The sequence below is a fragment of the Sparassis crispa genome, assembly GCF_003851025.1.
Source record: "Sparassis crispa DNA, contig_000010F, whole genome shotgun sequence".
Classification (NCBI taxonomy): Eukaryota; Fungi; Basidiomycota; class Agaricomycetes; order Polyporales; family Sparassidaceae; genus Sparassis; species Sparassis crispa.
The window spans coordinates 712,199-734,128 of NW_020939758.1; the positions used below are offsets into that span (position 1 = coordinate 712,199).

Here is a 21,930-nt window from a genome sequence, read left to right on the forward strand (position 1 = left end):
ATGTCCACGCGAACTCATACCCACACGCCACGAAGCTCAGGTAAAATACCAAGGTTTAGTTGCCATGTGTCGTCGTCATTTTCTGTGACCCATAGACCCCAGAATTTCGTGGAATTCCCTAGACAATCGACCCGTCTCATACCTTGACTCCATTCATACCCAGGCAGACTGGGTGTAATCATGCATCGCGTGTACATCGACCCCACCATTTTCTCGTAGTTTTGAGGCGAGCCCAATGCTGATATGTAGCTCACCTCGTCCTGTGAGAGACGGATTTGGAAGTACTCGTAGATTGCCATGACGATGTCCCTCACCGTCACAGCATCTCTGTTTTTAACAATGATGGGGCCCCAAAGATCGCTGACAACCCCAAGATCACAATAAATGTGAGCTCTCTGTACGGGAGGGTACGTTGCCTGATCATTCATCTTCGGTTTTAAATCAACAACGAGTTCGCGACCTGTGATGCGCTTTGCTGTTGAGGGGTGTTGGGTGACATCCCATCTCACATGAGGCATCGAGGGATTAGCGGGATTGGGTATGAGCCAAGGGCAGAGCACGATATGTCGGGTCGACAATATTGGAGTAAAAGTAGAAGATGGTGGCCAGGTTCCGGGCATCCAGCCGACCGGCGCTCTGCCAGGGAGCGGGAAACCGCCCGACAAAAGTGCTTGTGCGGCACTATCGAATGGTGTAGCCGGTAGTGTGCGCGGCACAACTGGTCCTGAGCCCCAAAATACCTGAGGAGGAATGTGCGGGTGAGGACAAGGATGGGGTACCCATCCGCCTCTTCCAGTCATCGCGGAATTGCAAGCAACAGAAGGGGTCTGGACACAGGGAAGTAGGTTCACATTTTGAGGCCCAGCGAATGCCACGCGAGGCATGATCTATCGAAGAGAAAGAATCCCAGTATGAGTGCGGTCCCGATGATGAACTTATCTGCGTACCATATGGAACGGAATACAAGCCGGGTGACCTTGAGACTGGTCATTATCACCTTCTGAATATTCCGACTCGGAGTCTCCAGCGGCCCGTCTTGGTGGAATACGGGGTGGGCCCCCAGAGGAGCCACCGGGCGACCTTCTCGACGGATGAGAGCGTAATGAACTGCAAGATGAGTTACAGGATGGGGTTCTGGATGTAGTCCCCGGAAGCATTTCGGGTGGAAGGGTAGGGAAATACCCTGATGAGACACTTGGAGGACTGGTCGGGCGAGAAGGAATGAATCTACGAGTACGAGACGAGCTGCCAACAGGCTGATTCTTTGCAGAAGTCCTCTGTGAACTGCTCGACGACGTCCTTGGAAGCATCGGCACGTTTCCCGCTATAACACTTCGAGAATGTGCCCCAGCAGTATCTCTCGGAGACATTGTACGTTGCGCAGCCGTAGTGTGAGAGTCACGTACAGTGCCTTCAACACGGTGATCGGGTGACACTTATATTCAGAGTTAGCAACATTGTTACTCATAAGAGACGAACAAACAAACATGTATATGTCATAGAGCTTGCTGCAGTTCTGGGTGGTGCTGGCGTTCTCGCAGGATGGGCCGTAGCCCGAACGTGATGCAAATGACTCACTCTGTCGTGAGCATCGTCATTGGCTAGTGCTAATTTCATCAGCAAAACTCGATACGCTGGGAACATACTGCTTTACCTGTGTACCTCAAGCAGTTCTCAGCAGTCGGAGGTGAGGGTGATGTGACGCGGATTGAAGGATCTACAGACGGCCGCGAGGAATGGCTGGAGTGCGGGAACAAGAAATCTCTATGACTTGAATGCGGTGATGCAGCATCCGTGCCACCAGAGCACTGTGATATGTCTGCACGACGGCGAAGTATTCCGTGCCCAGGGTTTGCATCTCGATGATGAGAAACATGGTGCTGATGTCCTTCAGCTTCTAGTAATGGACAATTCGAAGACGTTGTGGTAAAGTCTGTGTCGCTGCCGTAGTTTGGAGTGCTCGAACAATCGTATAGTATCTCGCGTCCAAGAGCACGTCCGAGTCGATGATCCGGAACACGGTTATTCAAGGGTTGTGGTGCGACTTCAGCAGTGTCTGGAATATGAGGCGCATCTGTTCGATTTCGAAGTATACTGTGGCCAGGATAGAACTCTCGATGGTGAGGAACATGGCGTGGGTAACTTTCAACATCTGCGGTATTCTCGTCATCGCCACTGTACATGGCGGTCTGATCCCGCGATACGGATTCGTCTTTTCGAAGGGATCTGAGCCAGCAAGAAGGCATGCCTAGCTCTATAAATGACGCGGACTGCAATTAGTGAGAAAAGGAGGCACGCGCAGCGCGCGTAAGACTGGAGGAAGGGTTAGAGTAAGTGAAGGGCTCCAAGTGCGCAGTCCTCGGTCAACGAGATGGTGTGTACTGCATAGTTGCACGGTCGACCTGCGTGATACTTTAAAGACACTATTTATGCAATACTGCGAGCGAGGGACCTACCTTAAGTACGGATACCGTCACGTCCACGCCAGAGACACACGGTTACCTGGAGACTTTTTGTATTCTATACCACCAGCAGGTATAGAAAGAGCAACGTCCATCGCATCACATCGACGAGCGTCGCCTGAAAACAAGACGGGTCTTAGCGAGAGTTGTGGGTCCGTGAGAAAAGCACGGATTAGTATGACCAAGTACGGTTGGCGTTGGACCAGCTGGCTTGCTCCGGACTATAGCTGCACATGTTGCCAAGCGACCTACGGAATATTCACCAACGAACCTCCACTGAGAACTCGTATGTGCAAACTTGGACTCAGAGCGCTTGTCACTATGGTCTTCACACGAAGGCGCCGCGCCCTTGTCCTGTTCTATATCTGGCAGGCGAAGTGGTTTGATGCAAGCTGTATAAGTTACTGTGTTTGGCATATATTGTACTCCTTAATATGCGGTATTTCCCGTCTTTACAAGTACTGTGGTGTATCCAACGCACCGTGGTCTGCCGCTGTGAGGAAGACTTTCCCTGAGAGTCGTCGCTTCCGCCTCCGGGCCTGTGACGTTCCTTAGTACATTATAAATAGAACCAGCCTGAAGCACCTGAAGATGTGTACAGCGATGTTCCAGGAATTCGAACAACGAATTGTGAAGTTCTGCTCATCTACGTGTGATCTATAACAATTCTCAATAATTATCGCACGGTGATTCGTGGGCTCTGCGTACTTTAACGAACGTCCGGGGTACCGGTTGGAGACGCGCTAAGCGGCTTACCGGCTATGGCTGCCAGTCGGGACATTTGCAAAATACATATACTAGATCGGATCCATCCTTTCACCTCAAGCACTCCAGCACGTGAAAAGTGCGACTTATTATTGCCACTAATCGTTGTACCTGGAACTTTCACTAAATTACGCACAAGTTACATCTATCGAGAAGATGCGGTCCAACACGCCTAGTAGCCCGAGAGTTCAATTGGTCAATTACAAACAGCCTAGGGATGCGAGTAGGAACTCACCGATTTACACAAAGTCCAAGACATATACATCACCGTTGTAAAGGCCCATACACAATCGACCGCTCACCTCGTCAAACGCAAGAGAATGACAAGTGTTCGGTGTTAACGGCAGCTGAGGATCAGGGGGAAGCAGCTCATCAACGACGGGCTTCCCGTCCACCAACCGATACCGCATCACCCGCTTTTGTTGAATCTCCCAGTTGTGCTCTAACCACACCGCCCGACGCCCAGTCGCACCCACCTGGGCAAGCTGCGCAGATACGTCTGGGGGAGTGAGGAAGCATTTTGACACGACAGGTAAACGTGGTCCATCCACGTTAAGAGGGAAGCGAAAGACTTGGCCGACACCGGGATGTCCCAAAGTAGGATCAAAAACCATTACAGACAGGAAGGAATAGGATGTAGAGGAAGTGCAGGCGATGTCGGAAACCCGACGCAGTCCCTGACTGAGCGGTTCGGCATATTCAGCGAGAACGGCCCCTAAATCCAAGTATTCGTACTCCAGAGCTTGTCCGGACAACGAATCTTGCATATTGTCCGGCACTGTGAGTACTTGATGTAACAGTTCCGGCAGCCGGTAGATACGAAGCACGAGCGAATATTCTATCTTGCCAAGCAGGAGAATATGCCCTTCATGCAAATTCACAGATAATGAAGAGAATGGCTGGGGTGTTTTATGAGCATGTCAAAGAACGGCCAGCGTATTGGACTTGCCTGTACGAATCGAGGATGTACATAGCACGGCGTATCTGAATCCGAGTTAGCAAGCAGAATCTGAAGTGGATTTTCGCCAGCAATTCCGCCTTGCAGAAACACCACGGTGACAGCTAGCACGTTTCCGCAGGTGGCGATCAGATGAATCATTGGACGGATACGGATAGCACGCGGATGACAAGGCACATCCAATCTCTTCGGTGCAGACCGCAGAGAATTCCTCATGTATGAAAGTTCTTCACGCTGCAGACGTAGCAAGTGGATCTCGATATAACTAGAAGTATTCTTCGGTATGGTCTGTTGTGCGCTACTGACGCCTCAGCCAACTTGACTGAGTATTGGACCGCAGCGCTGCTCACCGTGACTCGTCGTGCACTCCTATCACCAAGTAGGCCAGAACACCCCCCTCCTGCACTGCCATGGAGACGCTTCGATATGTACCAGGGAAATCAATGCGTGTAATTCGACGTGGATCCTCCACATCTTGTAATGACCACAGCGTGACGCATGAGTTAAAACGCCATCGGTGCGAGCGACGCTGTGCCGTCAAGAGCCACTTTCCTCCCGGAAGAAGTTGCATCTCGTCGACATATGGCTCTTCCGAGGAGGACACTATTGCTTTAGCAGCCAGACGAGGAGTGGATCGTCTCCAGTTTGCCTCAAGACGAAGAGCCCTAATCGCGAGTCTTTGCAATTCGTCGCTCGGAAGCGAGAGCGGCCGAACTCCGAGGGGAAGATCCAAGGGTTGATGATTGTCTGCGCTTATTTTGTGCCAAAGATAGTCCGCAGAAGCTAATACGTGTAGGACGCGACATGTCTGTGCGAAACGGATGATCGTACAATCAGATCATTGCTGAAGGGATAAAAGTGCGTTGTGCGCACCTGCTTGAGCGATAGGACGTCTTTTACGGAGAGATATGTCGCTATTTCGAGCAGAAGGTCGTGAGGAAGGTCGGTGAGAGTCATGAGTATCACGGTAGCTGAAACGGAGAGCTCGAACATGCTGCAGGCGAGTCGAGTCATGACAGCGGGCGTGCTTTGATAAGATAAGATAAACGCTTGCTACGGTCCGGCAACTCGGCGTCTCCCTCTTGCATATAAGGTGGCCTGGCGGCCTCCTCACCCCTTTCTACAGGTCATACAACTCACATACAAGTCTTCCCATCATCTCTCCAACCATGGACACACTCGATCCCAGTAATCTGTCTGAGCTCGAGAGCTTGTCTGACTCGGATTGGTTAGATATCAGCAGCAGGGCATCCGGAGATACCGACTCCGTTACTGGTTTCGACGACAGCGATCGCGAAGATGTCGACAACAGACCGTCCTCCCGGAGGTCTTTCAGCAGCATCGATAGTTCTCGCGATGGCGATGTGCAAGGTTGGGAAGGCTTGGCCGAAGACGGCTTTGATGAATCTCCCCCAGGAGAGTGTTTGCTACATGTCGACACCGTATCGCTCTCCTCTCGATTGGCAGCGCTCTCGAGTGCTTCGGTGCCTTTCCACAAGGACGATGAAGACCCCGAGGAGGAGCAGCGCGTCAAGGATGCACTCGATCAGAGCATGATGAGCACCCTCAGCTCGTCGCGTTCCAATTCTCTGAATGCGTCTGTGCAGACCTCAATTGTCCATTCTCGTGATCTCAGACTTTCCTTCCCTGATCCACTCACAAGTTCGTGTGATGAACATATGAATACGTCGTACGAAGACGTGTCGGTCCCATCGGATCCAGTTACGACCGCCCCCGACGCTGAAGCCGACACACTGCTTCCATCTGTCACGGAACTTATCGCTACCACTTTGGCGCCTTCTGCTGCGGATCCGGGTTCAGTCGCTATACCCGAGGTCCCTCAGGAAGACGTGTTCGAAGCTGGACAAGCCAAGACGAGCCCTGATTTCTACGTCGTTTTGTACGGCGTCTCACCCACAACGAAGTGGTCTCTAGTCGATAAACTTCTTGAGAAGATTGCTCATGGCACGTCTATGACTTTGTCGTCCGATTTTATGGAGCAGGACAATGCGTTTCCTCATGTTTCATTTGTGCCTCGTGGAGAGTCACGAGAGAAGCGTGTCGTCTCTATTGTTGACCGCACAGACTTGCTCAAGGGCGGCGACAATGTAGGTGTTTGTCTCCTCTTGTGCTGGGAACTAACTTCAACCCCTTCCAGTCGAGTTATGTTTCCTTAGATCGGCCATCCTTGGCGATTGTGTTCCTTCCTGCTACTGTTCTGAATCTCCCGGAGCATACGCTCTACCTCCCCATGTTAGCGCAGAGTTTCAGCGTCGTCGATCTGCCATACTGTCCAGATCATCTCCTCGACGCTGAGCAACAGTGGGAGACTTGTGGAATACCTCACAGCAAGGTCGTGCGTTTGGCCCGCGGTTCTTCGTCGGTCGTTGAGCCCGACGAAGTGGAACGTGCGAGGCCATTGCAAGTTGCTCGCGCGTTGCGACCCGTTTTAGCTATGGAAGTCAGTACCTCAATGCAGAGACTGCGTTCTGCACATGCGTTGACTATGTAAGTGGCAAAGCATTGTTTAGTTTTGCCATGGGCTAAAACCCCTCTCCAGTTTTGCGGTCTTGTCTATTGTCCTTGGATGCGTGATCAAGGGATCGCTTACACAGTCTACTGCGACATATCTTCCACAGCAGCAGCAGACTTCCTCACTTTGGGGTCTCCTCCGCCCGCCCACTGCGCCAGTCACGTCATCATCTCCGGCAAATCATTCGAATGCCCTTGCCTCATCATCGCTGAAGGATTTTGCCCTGGCGGTCCTTCCTCCTGCTCCCTCAGTCGCTACAACTTCCGCCTCGCGATTGTCTTCCACGGCGACTGGAGTAGCCAACCACGCAGTGCTCACGGGCGCGCCTTCCGAATGCAATTGCGGTTGCGGTCTCATTACTTGGCCTGGGAAATACGAGTTATCCAATGAGTTGGCACTTCGGCCTACGCCCTCTGTCCCCTCTTTGAGGGCAGAGGAGCGCAGCAAAGTCGGCCTCTCCTTCATGTCTACCCAGCCACAGGGTAAAGGCAAAGGGAGAATTCCAGCGGATGGATCATTGTACGAGTTGAGTACGCGGATCGCTGGTGCGCTCTCGGAATACTTCGATATCGGAACTGTCGTGGCGGTCGTACACAAAGAATTCCAGGACATTTTCGACGCGCTGGATGAACTTGTGGACGCAATCAGGCGGCAGACAGCGTCAGCTTGGGATCAGTCGAGAGGGATCGTGCGGTCGCTGCAAGAGCAGATGGAGCAGAGGCATGTGCGGGCACGCAACCGGGCTAGAGAGCTCAAGGATATGGGTGGGCGGCTGATGTCGACGGTCGGTGATCATGTTCGCGAGCGGACGGGGTTGGCGAAGAAGACTGCGCGGGCCCTGCGCGATAGCGTTGTTGCAATGGACACGTGGAAGACTGCGCGGGAACGCAGGATTGAAGCGATGAAAGTGAGGAAGATGGGTAGGGAGCGACGACTGCAGCGACAGGGGAGAATGCGTCGTGCCCTGAAGCACTAATGGACGTTGGTCGTGCGGACCACACTATGGTACGTCATTGTCTTTCCACTGTGTACACTGGGTGGCACTATTTCCCTCTAATACGACAGGCTCGGTGTACAATTGTAATGTTGTCCCTCCTATGTTCAAATTGGTGTAAATTACATGCATATATGTTATGTTCTCTTCATTCTTCTTTGACGGGAGTCCAGTCCTCACGAACGACACACAACTCATTCGTAATGATCTGGATACGTACGTGCTGCATCAGAGAATGGGGGCTATATTCCGTCAGCGGAGGCGGGTAATAGTACTTATTACGAGTTCGTAGATTATCATTACAGTGTGCAAGCTGAAGTAACAGTGTAATATGCCGACTGAGTACTACGAACAGACAATGCACTATCTCTTTGTCACAGTAATATATGGTCTGAGACCGCAACGCGCGGTGTCAATCTTCACTGCGACCTCGTCACCGAGCGGGCAATTGTCAGATTTATCCAGACCCACCAGAATCGCCCTTAGACCAAGCGCAGGTATGTCCAAGTTAATCTGATCAGATGCGAGGTGGCGGTTATGGATCATTGTCCCAATTATCCGACCAACCAGCGATCGCAGTGGATCGGGCCGGTCCAAGTTCCTCGCATCATCACCGGCCATCCATCTCTGAATAAATGACACGGCCCAGAAGTTCTGCTGAAGCACAGCAGCCCTCTTCATACGGTCCTCGCCATAGGTGAGCCATTTGATGAATTCTAACAGCCATTGTTCGGTGAAAGGGCTACCCGCTGAAGAACCGGAGTTTACGAGAGTGTGCTTGATCTGCCAGTGAGCCACCATATCGGAGAAACGACGTAGCGGAGATGTGACACGTAGGTAACCGTCGCTGGCAGGAATACCAAGGATGCCATGGGGGCCGGGTGTGAGCTGGTACCATGAAGATGGGGTAACTGTGCGGAAACGGAGTACATCTGCGCCATTGACATATCCGGCAGAATCTCGAGAAGCAAGCAACTGCTCGACCCCGCCTTCAACCTCCGTTTGAAAAGTCCCAACCGCTCGACGAAGACCGAGAAGCCCCCGATCTCTAAAGAAACATGAAGCAACACGACTTGCTGCTTTCATGAATTCAGATACCATGCCTCTGGAGCCACTATCTTGTGCCAGAGTTTCCGTCACAGAGTATATGACTTCTGGGAAGCCTCGAAAAACGGATGGACTAGAGAAACCAGCGGTTCTGGAAGGTAAAGGCTTGGAGGGCAAGAACATTTCCACTTTATTTCTCGAGTAGGCTATCGCACCGTGTTTGATGCGATCCGCCAAGATACGCCCAGCAACGTTTTTGAGAGCGGTCAGATCTTTCAAAATTGCAATATCGATAGGCGAAGTATCTCGTAGACGAATGGATGTTGGACGGTTGCCGAAGGGATAATGCGATGATGAACCAGAATGACCCATGGCGGCATCGACGTCGGCGTACGTGAGAGTGGTCACATTTTTTACCAGACCAGCTCTCACCGCGTAGTCGATAATACGTCCAGCCTCATTGACCTTCAAGCTGAAGGTCAAAGTTGGTTGAGACATCCCATTTTTTTGGCGAGAACCCAAGCTGCACTGATCGATGAGCGGATGGCGGGGTAGCATAGGGATAGTTCGATCGACCCAATATGCAGTTCCCACCTTTCTGAGTGCGTGGCGCGCCCAAATGTGAGTCGGTGGTATAACCGACGTGGGATCTGCGACGTGAACATGTATCCATGCATGTTCTGGTTGTGAAGGCACGCTCTCAATCGAGATGCCGTCGTCAAGTTCCTCCGCAATCGCGTCGTCGATAACATAGACCGGTAGGTCACCAAAGTCATGCCGAATGGACTCAGCGATATCGTGAGGGTATACATCCTCCGGTCCTAGCGGCTGAGCAGATTGGGGACGCATGACTAGTGAAGGAGTCTTCCCGCCCGGCTTGTCCTTTGGCATCCGTAGTGGAGGGGTCTCAAGAGTATCGTGATAATCTCCCCGCGTAATGACATCCTCCCAAGGAGGAAGGACACCTATCTCGGACAAGAACTTGGAGCACATCGCATCGTCTATGTCTCCCGTATACAGATCAATCCTCTTGAGAATATCAGATTGGGCCAGTTGGTATGGATCTTCCTGTATCGTTCGTCTGGAACGATTAGCGTGCTGGAAATATCGAATGAAGAGGCGATCATCGGGGGTGAACTCCATGCTCGTATCGAGCTGCTCGGAGGGAGGCTCGGTCCAGCTTACGAGGGTTACTGCTCGCGATGCTAGAATTTTCCGCTTTGCCTTCCCGATGAACGCAAGTAAGCGAGGATCCCGACGCAATACCATTGTGTCCACAAGGTTGAGATCGGCCAAATGATGTCGAGGTCGGACCCAAAAAGACTGCTTGGAGGAAAAATTCCTGGATTCAGCAACGAAGTGTTTGTGTTGCTTGAAAAGGTGCTTGTGGACAACAAACTTTGTCATCAGCGGAATCGGATTGGAATAAGGATCAACCATCCTCGCAACTTCATTTTCTGTAACTTGGGACCAAGCATTTGGATCTTCAGCACAGCATTTCTCGTAAAGGGGCACCAGCGAATGAGAAAGGACGTTAGTCTTGCGTTCGAGCGCCACCTCGAAGCCTCGTAGTCGTTTGAGGGCATGCACACGAGCGGCAAGCTGATGCTCGTCCTGGGCATCAATTTCTCGCCCACATCGCTCGACGAGATCCTGGTCCATGAAGGAAGAGATGGCAAACATGATGTCCATGTCCGTATGAGGCCAAAGTTCTCCCGTCACGGACAGAGAATAATAAATAAATGCCGTGTCAAGAAAGCTACCATAGAGAACTATAGCATGAGAAACGATGTCGTTCCTACGCAGGGTGACTTCAGACATCGCATGACTCTGGAAATCCACAGCATGCGTGGCTCACCTGCGTATCTCGATCAACGTACCCGGCTCAAACGTTTTACTCGGCTGGCTCTCGAACTCTTCCAAGTACGTCGAATCGCTAAAGCTTGGTGCCGAGAGAAACAGCTCCTTCTCCATCGAAGACCCGACAAGAGGATGCTTCTTGCTCGAGAGTGAAGCAGCGAGTTGCTTTGCCTCGCCACCATAACCCTGCGTGGTCTTCCATCCTTTCTTTCCGTCGAGATTTGATTTTCCTATGAGGCGCTTTGTCCAATGCTCGACCACTTCGAAATCGTCGTGCGGAAGGGCTGCAGGCGCGCTGCGTTTGGGAATGGAGTAACTATAACGACGTGCAACGCCGACATCTGAGAGATGAACATGTTGGTTTGAAGTAGCTCTCCAGGCAGCGCGCTCAGCGAGGGAGTGGGCTCCGTGTCGGTGCATGGCACTGACAGGCGAATTCGAAAAGTCGATCCGTCCTACTCCCCCGTAACTCGCTTAGCTCCGATCCCGCCGGAGGCCATTTTCGGGGGTTTCGCACTCAAGCTCCCGGTTTCGGGGGAAAATGGGATCGAAATGGGTTTCCGCCCGGTTTCAAAACGAATTTTCGCCGGAAAATCCTTCCAAGGTCTCAGGAAATTTCCTCTCAGGAACAAATTTTCGGGGGTTTCGCACTGAACCTCGAGCCAAAGAGGACAATTTCGGTGATGTTCTGCACATAAGTTGTACCGGTTTTTCGACCACTTTCGGGGGGCCGAGATCGGAGGTCCGGCCTGCGGCGGGCCCAATTTCGGGGATTCAGGCATCGGGGCCTAGCTCATAGGGGATTGCGTTCGATCTCAGTTTTTCGCGTTCATCACGTGTCGAGATGTGTTTACTTCTCGAGTCCCGTGTATGATAACCTGAATCTCCGAACCTCGAAGTTCTCTGGTCAATTCCCCCGTTAACACCATCCCTACGCGCCTGCTGTCGATATGTATAAACGTGTGGAGAAACGGCTCAAGAAACACCAAAAAGAGGAGGAATTAGGGTTGAATGATGAGATGAAAGAGGTTCTCGGTATGCACGACACAGACTCAGATGAATCGTCGTCGGGAGAGTCACACGGTGGAGACAGCGACGGTGATGACTTCGCTGAGGATACAGAGGGTATTGCGGACGGACACGAGGACGAGGATGATTTGGAGGGTGAACAGGACACGGACGATGATCTGGAGGAAGACGACGAGCCGCCCATGTCTATTGCTAAGGCCGTCGTTGATCCTATTTACACCATCTCCCTCGAGCCTAAGGTGCAGGCGTGTCTCGTGTGTCCGGGGAAGTTGCTGAAGAATAGAGCCATGACTGAGATCCATAGAAAATCACACGTACGTTCACACTATTCCCCCCTTCTACCTGCCCATGACGAGGACACAGACGCATATTCGGCGCCACAGTCGTTTCATCGCCAAAGCTGGCAAAGCAGACTCTGCGGATGACCCACGAAGTCTGCTACACGCCTCAGTGCAAGCAAACGGAAATGGGCCAGAAGGGGAACTCTCAAGACGCGCTCAGAAACGGGCACGTACACGTTGCACTCGGACGCGGAGTTCGTAACTGACTTATCCACCCAGAAACTCAAACAGAGTGTCATCAGAGCGAAGCGTGAAAAGCAAAAAGTGATGCGTGCGAAGGCGAAGGCACACAAGGACAAGAAGGCTGCATCGGCAGCAACTATACCCCGGGAGTCTACTTCCCCCAAGCCTCAGAAGAAGAAACGGAAAACAGAGGGCGGCGCCGTCACGCAGGACATTTTGCACATCCAGCCTACAGTGCAGCCGAAAGTCAAGACGCAGATCACAGTACAGAAGATATCACGAGAGATGCAGCCAGTGGCGAAGGCTCCGCCCGGGAAAAGGGGCACAGAGAGAAACGACATCTCCAACTCCCCATCCAAGCGGAGAGAGGATGGAAAGCAGTACGAGAAGTCGCGGAATAAGACGGTGGGTGTGAAACGAAAAAGGCCTCGCAGTGATGTTTGACGGATGGAATTCCCGTTCGCTCTTGTGGTGGATATTCTCATTGCTTTTGCTGAGTGTGCCAGAACGCTCCACACGGTCAGGGAGATGTAATGAATGAATATCCAAGACGAAAAGCGACAATAAATATGACAACCCCGGCTATCTCAAGCTCTGCAGCACTCGCTCCGTCGTCTCCAGGACCTGATGTCAATTATGTTAGGCAACCACTTGTAGAGAGACAAGCTCCGTACCTGGTGGATATCTGGTCTCTCCTGTGGATTTACTTCGAGCATGCTGTCGATGAGGTTCTTGAGTCCTTGGGAGTACGCAGAGCTAGGATGTTTGTACTGCGCATTCATAACTGCCATGGCTATTGAACCACCTTGTTCGGTCGTCTGCAGGTTCTCGAATGGTGAATGCGAGTATGCTAGGGCAAAGAGAGTGCATCCGAGAGACTGCGAAGCACGGCGTTAGTGTGGTTTCCAGACGACCAGCCGAAGTTCTCAGTAATTGAACGTACCCAAATATCCGTTTTCTCATCCAGCGTTATCCCCGTTTTGACATCAAAAAGCTCCGGTGCTCGGTACGCCATGGTACTCTGCTCAGCGGCGATATCCTATACCAGACGTCAGGATATCCTCGACAGCTTGCATAGACGAAGCTTACGGACCTGCTGTAGCAGCGCCTGAGAGCGATTCTCCACCTTGATCCTGGCTTTCATCGCGCTGCCAAAGTCCATCAAGATCGGCGTACCGTCATTCGCGATCATGACATTTCTGCATGTGAAGACGGATGTCAGCTGAGAAGTTAGTAAGTTGCACAGGGACGTACCCAGGCTTCAGATCACGGTGAGCGTACGGCACAAGTTCCGTCTGCCCGGACGTCTCATTATTGTTCTGCTGTATCCTATTCAGCTCCTCATCGCCGTCGAATATAGTCTCGTGCTCCCCCGACGGTCTGTGTCTCGACATGAGAGGCACCGCAGACCCAGATCCTGGACTGTTGTAGGAATATCCACCATCGCCATCACCCTCAGGATGCGGGAACATGTCTTCCTCGTCCTCAGAGTGACGACCCGTATTTCGCTGCGCTGATGAGGACTGGTTCTCGCGCGACGGAAAATGTTCGTTCTTCGAACCGACGGGTGCACGGTAGTCGTGCATAGCGCGGACAGCTTCACATGTGCCCTTGAATAGACGGAGCATCTCTTGTTCGGAGAAGTGAGTGCCGTTGATGGAATTGGCATTGATAGCGTCTTGTAGGTTGCCCCGCTTTCGTTTCGAGATATTGTCAGGTGCCATATTGAACAAATGCAAAATTCGCATACCTTGTACAGAGGGAGGAAGAGGTAAACTATCTGGCCGTCACCATTGGGATCCTGAACAACGGCAGAGTCCTATAGCATGCAGGTCAGGCTAGAACAAAAACAGATAAAGAACGCGTATACCAGAATGCGAATGATGTTTGGGTGCCTGCAGCGAACCGCGAATTATGGGCGGTGCAAGGTGAAGGGTGTGCAGCGGGACTCACTTGAACCGCCTGTACGCCTCCACCTCCCGCATGGCTTGCCTCACATCTTCATGACCGCTGGGACACCGGATCTTCTTCAACGCGAATTGTCTCTGCATGCCATGTTTTCGTCAATGACCGAGGCTCAACCAGACAGACACGACATGACGCACCCCGCTGTGCTCATCCTGCGCAAGGTAGACGAACGAGAACCCTCCCTCTCCAAGGACCTTGACGATTTTGACTGGAAATCGAGCGTTACAGCATGAGTACACAATATTCCGAGAGATACGAACATGTGCGACCATTGATTTTGACTTTGGCGGACTGCTGGCATATACATGACGAGAGCGCCCAGAATGCGTCCTTGATCTGGTATTTCAAGTTGTCAAAACCGCTCTGCAGCTGAGGATATTGCAGAGCCATTAAGAAGGCAGAACAGCGGGTATGCGAGTGTAGGAAGAAACAAAGCCAAGATCCGAAACAGCACTGTCACCGTTCAGAAGTTGTTAGGTGCTGTGCATGTAGCAGATCTGAGATTGGGCGCGTACACGATCAGCATCGGGTTCTTCCGAGGCTCTCCAAGTTCGCTCGCATCAAGCTCGCATACTCCTGGAGTCCAACTTCATCGCGGAGTCCGTAGGTTTGGTTCAAAACATCATGAATTTGAAGCTGTGCTTTACCGCTAGTAGACCTGTCGGTCTGTGAAAGATATATTTTAGCCCGTTCGGTGTTGCTATCGCTCCATCCCAAACACCCCAGTGACTTATCCGCCGAGTCTACTACGTTCCTGTATCCGACGAGTCATCACGGGTCGTCTCACGTCCACTTCATAAATTCTGGAATTTTTGAGGCGTTGCGTGCCCATGTCGAAGACACCCGAGCTTAAAGAATTATTATGATGCCACTACCAGTCTCCACTAACGCTCGGGAAGTCGACGAGTGTCGCACATTCAATGTCGGAGGCGCGCTACCGCGCACATTTCATCACTATGGCACACGGCCCTCAAGCAACGAAGTCGGATATGGCGGCGGGGTTGTGAAGCAAATTTACGTTCCACCGTCTTGAATCTTGATTTAGTACGTAGTAGTATTATACGTTACTTGATCAAGATCGACAGCTTCTGTTTTCTTATAGGGTCTGACGGTGAATGGGGCACCGGTACTGGACCCATTCAGAGTATCCAGCATTTGAACAGACCACCTCCTACAATATAAAATAAGAACAAACATATGCATGGTCTGCTCTGAATTCCAACGTGTAAGGTGTACAGGGACTAAAGTAACGCACGGCCGAGGATCATGCTTCCAAGAATAGTGATGCATAAGTTATAGCCTGTATGATGGTTCCATGCGCCAGAACTTAGATGGTGGACCGCCATTATGCACCACAGCATTAATCTTCGACACCCATCTCCATATCCCTCTTCGCCCTGCGCAGCGTCGCCCGTTCCTCTTCAGACAGGCAGTACCATCCCTCCACGCTCTCCTCCAGTTCCATTTCCCACTTCTCCTCTAGCTCCAGCTGTTTCTTCGTCTTCTTTGGTGGTGGAGGACGAGGAAGTGGCGGGGGAGGTGTACGCCGATTTGCATGGAGCGGCGCGATACGTTTGAGCAAATTCTTGGAGGACTTCGCGTATGGCGAATAAGTAGGGCGAGGGGAAGCGAAGGGCGACCCGGGGAGCGAGTTGACCTTGCGAATGAGCTCGGACATTGGTGTCGATTTCTTTAACCCGATCGAATACGCGCGTGACGAGCTCGAAAACCTAGATGGCGGAGGTGGAGGTAGCATCGACGCAGAGCCGCTTGGTTCAAGATTTTCCTATGCAAGAATGAGACACAGTTTTCAGAGATATATAACAACCTTTCTCACCTTGCTCTTGTCGCTCTCACTGTCTTGCTCCTCCGGGTCTTTCCCGTTGGTCTTTCCGGTACCAATAATCTTGCCTGGCTCCTTCCGACGGGCCATGGCGCTGCGGGAACCTGCAGCTACTTCTTCTTCCTCACCGTCTGACAGAACGATGGCTCGTTTCTTCCCTTTGCTCTTGCTGCTAGCTGGCGTTGACTCACTGCTGTTGTCCGTTGTCCCGTTCGACGTGGAGGTACTCTTTGATGTCTGTAGCGGTGAGTCCTGCGCTTCCTTCACGCCGCTCAAATCTACAATGTCCTGGCCTTCGATCCCCGCTCGGAATGGGTTCCGTTCCAAATTATCGTCGACCGACCCTCCACTGGTGGAAGCAGACGTACGACCAGAATTCGCAGCCTTCTGAGGCACGTCTTTCGGTGGAGGCATCAACAGTGTGTCCCGCTCTTCGTCCGAATCATCAATGAACTCCTTGCTGGTCGGCGCCTTTGCCTTCTCTTTGCCCTTACTGGTGCTCGATTTTCGCGCCTTGCTTGCGCCCTCCACCTGCTTCTCCACGGCCACCTTCTTGCCCTTCTTCTTTGCTGGCGCCTTGCGCTTCGGATTTGGCGGTGCGTCGCCATCCCAGTCATCGTCGTCGTTGTCTGCCGCCTTCTTGCGTGCCTTCAGCGCGGGTTCTTGGGCCATGTTCCATTCGTCGTCATCGTCATCTCTGGCTTTCTTCCGCGCCTTCGATTTGCTCTTTGTGGGTGCTTCGACCGCGCCACTGTCATTATTTGCCTCGTCCTTCCGACCCTTTGTCTTTGCTTTCGGCTTCGCTCCACCATCGTCGGGGTTCGTCGCACCCGAGACACCCTTCGAAGAAGACAGCGACTCGATTCTGCCATGGGGTACGGGCACTGGTGGTGACGAAGACGAACCCGCGAAGAACGCAGGGGGAGGAAGCGGAGGCTCATCCTGCAGGTTGTGGGCATCCAGATGCATTGTGTCGTCTTCGATGTCTGGCAGCGGCGCAGCGGGTTTGCGCTTGCGCACCCGGCTAGGCCTCGGCAGCGGAGACGACGGCGGCGTGTCATTGTTACGGGCCGCCGCAAGGTCCGACGGTGGGGATACCGGAGGCGCCGAAGCCGTAGACGGCGGGGGCGGATCGGACGGCGGCAGCTGGGAGCCGAGGTCGAACAAGATATCGGGAGAGAGGACGGGGAGCGGTGGGGGGTCGGACTCTTCTGTGGGCGGGTGGGATGTTTTGGCGCGCTTTCTCGGAGGCGGCGACTTTCGCGGCTTGGACTTGCTGGGCTTGAGCGGTGGAAGAAGAGACAGCTCATCATCTGCGTCTGAAGAGAGCTCGATGACGTCGTCAATCTGTGGAGGAGCAGGCTGTTTCCCCGTCGCCTTTGCCTGACGTACGCGCGACCGCATTTTGGCGACTTCGGCAATGTCTTGTGAGTACACCTCTATGATCTCGGTAGACATATCAAGTGCCTTTCTCTTTGCGCTAGACGATGCTGATCCTGTAGACACCCTGCCTTTGTTCGACGAAGATGCAGTTTGAATATCTGATGATGATGCAGGCGGTGCTGAGCCAGTCGACGTATCAATGGCAGATGGCGCATCGCTAGGTGTGCCGTTACTGCCTACCACGCCTGGGGCACCCTTGTATGCGGGCTTGGGCTTAGGTCTGGGGCGGTTTGAGCTGGTGGACTTGGAAGCCGCGTTGACGGAAGGAGTAGATGGCTTGGATATCGAGGAGCTGGAGGCAACAGTAGTGCGGGATATATTAGCATCATGAGTAAAGGCAGAGATCTCGCTCGCTTCGCGATGGAGCGTGCTGGCAGTTTGAATGGATGACGCTAGCAGACGTGTCAGATAAATAGAAACAATCGCGATGCATTTCAGAATGCAATAAATGGAGTACAAAAGACAAAGACTCACGTGCATGTACTCCCGCTTGTCCGCCGGTCTTCTCAACAGGCTCTAACATCATGGAATCCTCTTCCTCGCTGTCTGCTATCACTTCGTCATCCGATCTCGGCATCTTCAGCCACAAGAAATATCAAGAAATTATTTGCAAGGTGTATGGCACCACAAATTGAGGTGGGAGTCGGAAAGTGCTCGATAACGAAGTCAAGTCACAAGTAACGCAAGTGGCCAAGCGCCGGACGCGTTTACACGCCAGCACGTGACCGTGCCGCATGGTTACCGCATCCGCCCGGCCTACGTCACATCTTACTGTACACTCCTGAGTCTTGCTCAGCCTCAGGAGGTTAACGTTAATCCATTACCACCATGTCCCCACCATTCACCAAACCTCACATTGAGTCCAGTCCAAAGCGCATTCGTGTGCTCTTCGCGGGTCAGTATATCGTGGACACCCGGCAAGCCAAGCTAGTGTGAGTATGCCCTCGCCAGTCCAGCTGTCATTGCCGACTGTACCCAGATGGTTGAATCCGTACTACCCGGTCTACTGCTTCGCCACCGCGGATGTCCCAGACAAATACCTCGTGGACGCAAAACACCAAAAATATGACATTGTCGTCGGCCACCGCAAGGCCGAAGGAGCCCTGACCAAGTATTCTGACGGGGACCTAAAGGGACTTGTCCAGATTGAGTTCGGCGCCATGGACGCCTGGTTTGAGGAGGAAGACCAGATCTTTGTCCACCCGAAGGATCCGTACAAGGTCCGCAGCGATTTACGAGATCTTGTCCTCGCCATTCAGCTGCTCTCTCCTGTAGCGAGTTGATGTCCTGCAATCTTCTCGCCATGTGCGGGTCGAGGTGGACGGCGTTGAAGTTGCTAACACCACCAAGCCGCGTCTGCTATTTGAGACGGATCTTCTCGTGCGAACGTATATTCCCAAAACAGATTGCAGGGCGGATTTCTTCCGTCCATCTGAATTGACCACCCAGTGCCCATACAAGGTGTGTCTCCTCATCTTATCATCCCTGCAGTTCGAATGTTTATAATTAAATATAGGGAGTTGCGAACTATTATCACATCCAGCTGCCATCCGGCAAGGTGCACGAGAACATCGTGTGGTGGTACCGCGCTCCTCAGTTGGAATGTGCTGAGATCAAGGGTTATGCCGCTTTCTACGACGAGAAGGTGGATGTGTGGGTCGATGGAGTGCTGCAGCAGCATGCGGCTTAGTTTAAGTCAAGGGGCCTTGTACGTTGTCGAATGCAGTACCGCCGAATTCCTGTAGTTGTATTGTGTGACATGTCATGTATTAGTAGTATTCAGAGAATGTACCATCCTGCGCTACCGCCATTGAAAATTGTGAATTGAGCTCCCTGGTAATCCCCTTGCTACAGTCATAGCGTCTTTACATACAGGTTCCCCGACAGGCACGGCCCCACAGTGCTCATCACGCTCTGGTGGTGAACAGGCTTCTGAAGTCTCAGATGAGAAGTCGTGCGGCGATATAACGTTGCACTATGTGCTGCAGTGCGAGCTGAAAGATGTGGAATCATGTTATGCCTCCTTCAGGACGGGTTAAAATATCCACAATGCGCGCACCTCATGAATGTCTCATCCATCCATCCTCAATAAATTACAGAACCATAAAGACGAATCCTCAAGGATCGTCCGATGTGACCTCAGACGACAACCGCGAGATCTCTGAGAATGCTGCTCTCAACAAATCTAGGTCGGCGTCGAGGTTCTCCGCACGCGACTTCATCTGCAGCACTCGTCAGAGACACCTGATAAAAAGAGACTGATGGACGCACTGCAGCGATGGTATCGCTTGCTGCTATCAGCTCATGGTGGTGGTTGTACACGAGCGACTGACGCTCGCTATCCAATTGTCTAATTTCTGCCGCATTCAGGCCGAGTATCAGCAACACCTCTGAACGCGTGCAAGCGATTCAATGTACCGGTCAGCAGCCCGTTCTCCCGTCTCAGCAGCGTCGTGAGCGAAGACGTAGTGATGAGCTGCTCATAGTACGACCTCGCATCAAACGCGGACGAGTCTACCACCATGTCAATAATCTCCTGCCTCTCCAGCATGCACACAACTCACCCAAGTCCATAGGATCTGCCTGAGCGACCTTGCCTGCGAGCGGCGGCGGCGGCCCTACGCCCAAGCCATAGTGCTTCCGCAGCAAGTCGCGCGCGCGGGTCTTCGGGCGGTCATTAGAGGGTGCGGAGGGCAGTGACCCGTGTCCGGACACCCGCCGTGCGGCGAGGGTAGCGGCAGGGAGAGATGTCCGTGCAGTTGGTGGTGAAATGCGAAGTGAGGGGACGGCCGGGCGCGGGTTTGGTGTGCGCGAGCGAGGAGGCGTCCCTGGTGGGCTTGCTGGCGGAAGAGACATGGCAGATAGCAACTTAGCAGTGACGCTAGCGTACACGAAGTCGGGTTGCACCTACTGTAGCTCGCATTGAAGGTACCACAGCCCGCCAGCCCGCCAGATCCAGATCGTACGCGACGCTGCTGCGGAGTTCAAATCTTCAATAAAGCCCAGCAGAGTGATGCACATTCCACGTTCAGACTCTCCGTTCCCATACACAGTGCATTAATCTGGTATTAAAAGGATACGTGAGTGATTAATGCTACTTGTGAGCTGTAGCAGTGATAACAAAATACACAGCCAGCGAAGTCCGGATAAATTAATCGTGCTGTCGTAACTTCGTGAATGTATCATCCTCTATACTATCCCGCTGCGGTACCGGCTAAAGTAGTTGCCTCCAGCAGAATTTATCTGCATCATGGGAGCGCCTATACTACCTTGCTGTCGCATCGCAAGCAGCCGCTGCTCCGATAGCTCGCCTTTGTGGACGCCTCTAGCCATGCGCAGATCGTAGTAGAACGTCAGAATGTAAAACGTGAATCCAAAGGCAATGACCCATTCTATGATAGCTGTACTCCAAGTCAGCACAATCTGATATAGACGCAAAAGAACTACGGACCTCCAGCGTTTGGTGCATGGTACAGCGCGACAGCAAATGCGATAGCGAGGATAATGAGTGCGACGGCAATGACGCCCTTCGCGATGTACGCGCGCTTAAGTTTTCTGATTTCGACGAAGTCGTGGCTGATCCAGCGGAACTGTTGACCAGCAATCCAGTCAGTCAGGCGAACGGGACAGAATCAACGCAGGACGTACTTCGGCAATGGTGAAAAGCGCGCTAAGGGCAACACCCACTATGAAGACCAGGAGGAATACACGGTGTAGACTCCGATGTCTCCCGGTGTCGAATATCGATAGAAGGATAAGTCCGACAGCTCCAATGGCGGCTCCCAGAATCGCGAGTGTAGAGAAGAATCTTTCGCGGCGGCGCATGTTAGGCACCAACCTGGACAAAGGCTATCAGAACCCGGACCCATGTCTCTCACAGTATAGACTTCTCACCTCCCGGAATGTCGCAGCCATCTCTCAACCACGAGCGACAGGAAGAAAGAGACACCAGTTATGCAGCAGCAAACGATGAACAGCGGTTTAAGGTAGCCTGCGCCGATGTCGGAAATGTAGGCTATACTCCCTTGCTGGGTCACATACCGCGGCCGACCAGTGGCAAGCCAGGTGATTAGCATCGAAAGGAGTGTGCCTGGCAATAGATGGGTAAAGATGGTACCATGCAAAACGTTCGAGAGATACTCACCAAACCAAATGAACGCTCCAAAGAGAGGAATCCAGGCATAGACCCAGTAACGATGTTCGTAGGCAATAGCCATCACGGCGCGACGATGAATTCTATAACGGAGGAAATTGAGAGACGACTTGGATATTGGGACCCGGACAGTATTAGTGGGGTTATTATATGCAGTGGCAGGGAGACTGCGGGGAACAGGGAATGCATCGTTCTAGGCTGTACTGAGTGGGTTATACTAGATGCACAAGGAATTCAAATCCTGGCTGCTGATGTCATGCTCTGCCGCGGTAGAGCCACAGTCACGCGTACCAACTCCACGTGTATGTTGCATAAATGTTCGAACGAACTGGAAATGAAAGATAGAACAAA

General features: G+C 52.5%; 9 protein-coding genes across 9 annotated transcripts; 3 read left to right on the top strand and 6 right to left on the bottom strand.

Annotated features, from left to right (window-relative positions):
• Positions 1-14: 14 nt before the first annotated feature.
• SCP_1202350 (hypothetical protein) lies at positions 15-800 on the bottom strand (the record flags this gene model as incomplete). Its single annotated transcript, XM_027763121.1, has 1 exon — positions 15-800. One exon carries the CDS (start codon positions 798-800, stop codon positions 15-17), a length of 786 nt encoding a protein of 261 aa, XP_027618922.1.
• A 2,666-nt stretch (positions 801-3,466) lies between these two features.
• On the bottom strand, positions 3,467-5,178 carry SCP_1202360 (hypothetical protein; the record flags this gene model as incomplete). The annotated part of the gene is made up of 4 exons (XM_027763122.1): positions 3,467-4,126; positions 4,177-4,483; positions 4,536-4,993; positions 5,059-5,178. 4 exons carry the CDS (start codon positions 5,176-5,178, stop codon positions 3,467-3,469), a joined length of 1,545 nt encoding a protein of 514 aa, XP_027618923.1.
• A 176-nt stretch (positions 5,179-5,354) lies between these two features.
• SCP_1202370 (hypothetical protein) lies at positions 5,355-7,694 on the top strand (the record flags this gene model as incomplete). The annotated part of the gene is made up of 3 exons (XM_027763123.1): positions 5,355-6,293; positions 6,344-6,693; positions 6,746-7,694. 3 exons carry the CDS (start codon positions 5,355-5,357, stop codon positions 7,692-7,694), a joined length of 2,238 nt encoding a protein of 745 aa, XP_027618924.1.
• Positions 7,695-8,075: 381 nt separating this feature from the next.
• On the bottom strand, positions 8,076-11,039 carry SCP_1202380 (RNB-domain-containing protein; the record flags this gene model as incomplete). Its single annotated transcript, XM_027763124.1, has 2 exons — positions 8,076-10,557; positions 10,618-11,039. 2 exons carry the CDS (start codon positions 11,037-11,039, stop codon positions 8,076-8,078), a joined length of 2,904 nt encoding a protein of 967 aa, XP_027618925.1.
• Positions 11,040-11,569: 530 nt separating this feature from the next.
• Positions 11,570-12,616, top strand: SCP_1202390 (hypothetical protein; the record flags this gene model as incomplete). Its single annotated transcript, XM_027763125.1, has 3 exons — positions 11,570-11,962; positions 12,012-12,155; positions 12,209-12,616. The coding sequence occupies 3 exons, from the start codon at positions 11,570-11,572 to the stop codon at positions 12,614-12,616; spliced, it is 945 nt and encodes a 314-aa protein (XP_027618926.1).
• A 138-nt stretch (positions 12,617-12,754) lies between these two features.
• SCP_1202400 (Serine/threonine-protein kinase ENV7) lies at positions 12,755-14,530 on the bottom strand (the record flags this gene model as incomplete). Its single annotated transcript, XM_027763126.1, has 10 exons — positions 12,755-12,796; positions 12,847-13,050; positions 13,116-13,211; positions 13,266-13,371; positions 13,427-13,866; positions 13,923-13,991; positions 14,043-14,067; positions 14,126-14,217; positions 14,278-14,348; positions 14,401-14,530. 10 exons carry the CDS (start codon positions 14,528-14,530, stop codon positions 12,755-12,757), a joined length of 1,275 nt encoding a protein of 424 aa, XP_027618927.1.
• A 970-nt stretch (positions 14,531-15,500) lies between these two features.
• Positions 15,501-18,003, bottom strand: SCP_1202410 (hypothetical protein; the record flags this gene model as incomplete). The annotated part of the gene is made up of 3 exons (XM_027763127.1): positions 15,501-15,926; positions 15,978-17,818; positions 17,901-18,003. 3 exons carry the CDS (start codon positions 18,001-18,003, stop codon positions 15,501-15,503), a joined length of 2,370 nt encoding a protein of 789 aa, XP_027618928.1.
• A 251-nt stretch (positions 18,004-18,254) lies between these two features.
• SCP_1202420 (hypothetical protein) lies at positions 18,255-19,116 on the top strand (the record flags this gene model as incomplete). The annotated part of the gene is made up of 4 exons (XM_027763128.1): positions 18,255-18,358; positions 18,406-18,646; positions 18,702-18,887; positions 18,943-19,116. The coding sequence occupies 4 exons, from the start codon at positions 18,255-18,257 to the stop codon at positions 19,114-19,116; spliced, it is 705 nt and encodes a 234-aa protein (XP_027618929.1).
• A 427-nt stretch (positions 19,117-19,543) lies between these two features.
• SCP_1202430 (predicted protein) lies at positions 19,544-21,643 on the bottom strand (the record flags this gene model as incomplete). The annotated part of the gene is made up of 10 exons (XM_027763129.1): positions 19,544-19,648; positions 19,698-19,783; positions 19,845-19,940; positions 19,991-20,266; positions 20,338-20,401; positions 20,622-20,827; positions 20,878-21,016; positions 21,075-21,264; positions 21,321-21,516; positions 21,571-21,643. 10 exons carry the CDS (start codon positions 21,641-21,643, stop codon positions 19,544-19,546), a joined length of 1,431 nt encoding a protein of 476 aa, XP_027618930.1.
• Positions 21,644-21,930: the final 287 nt, after the last annotated feature.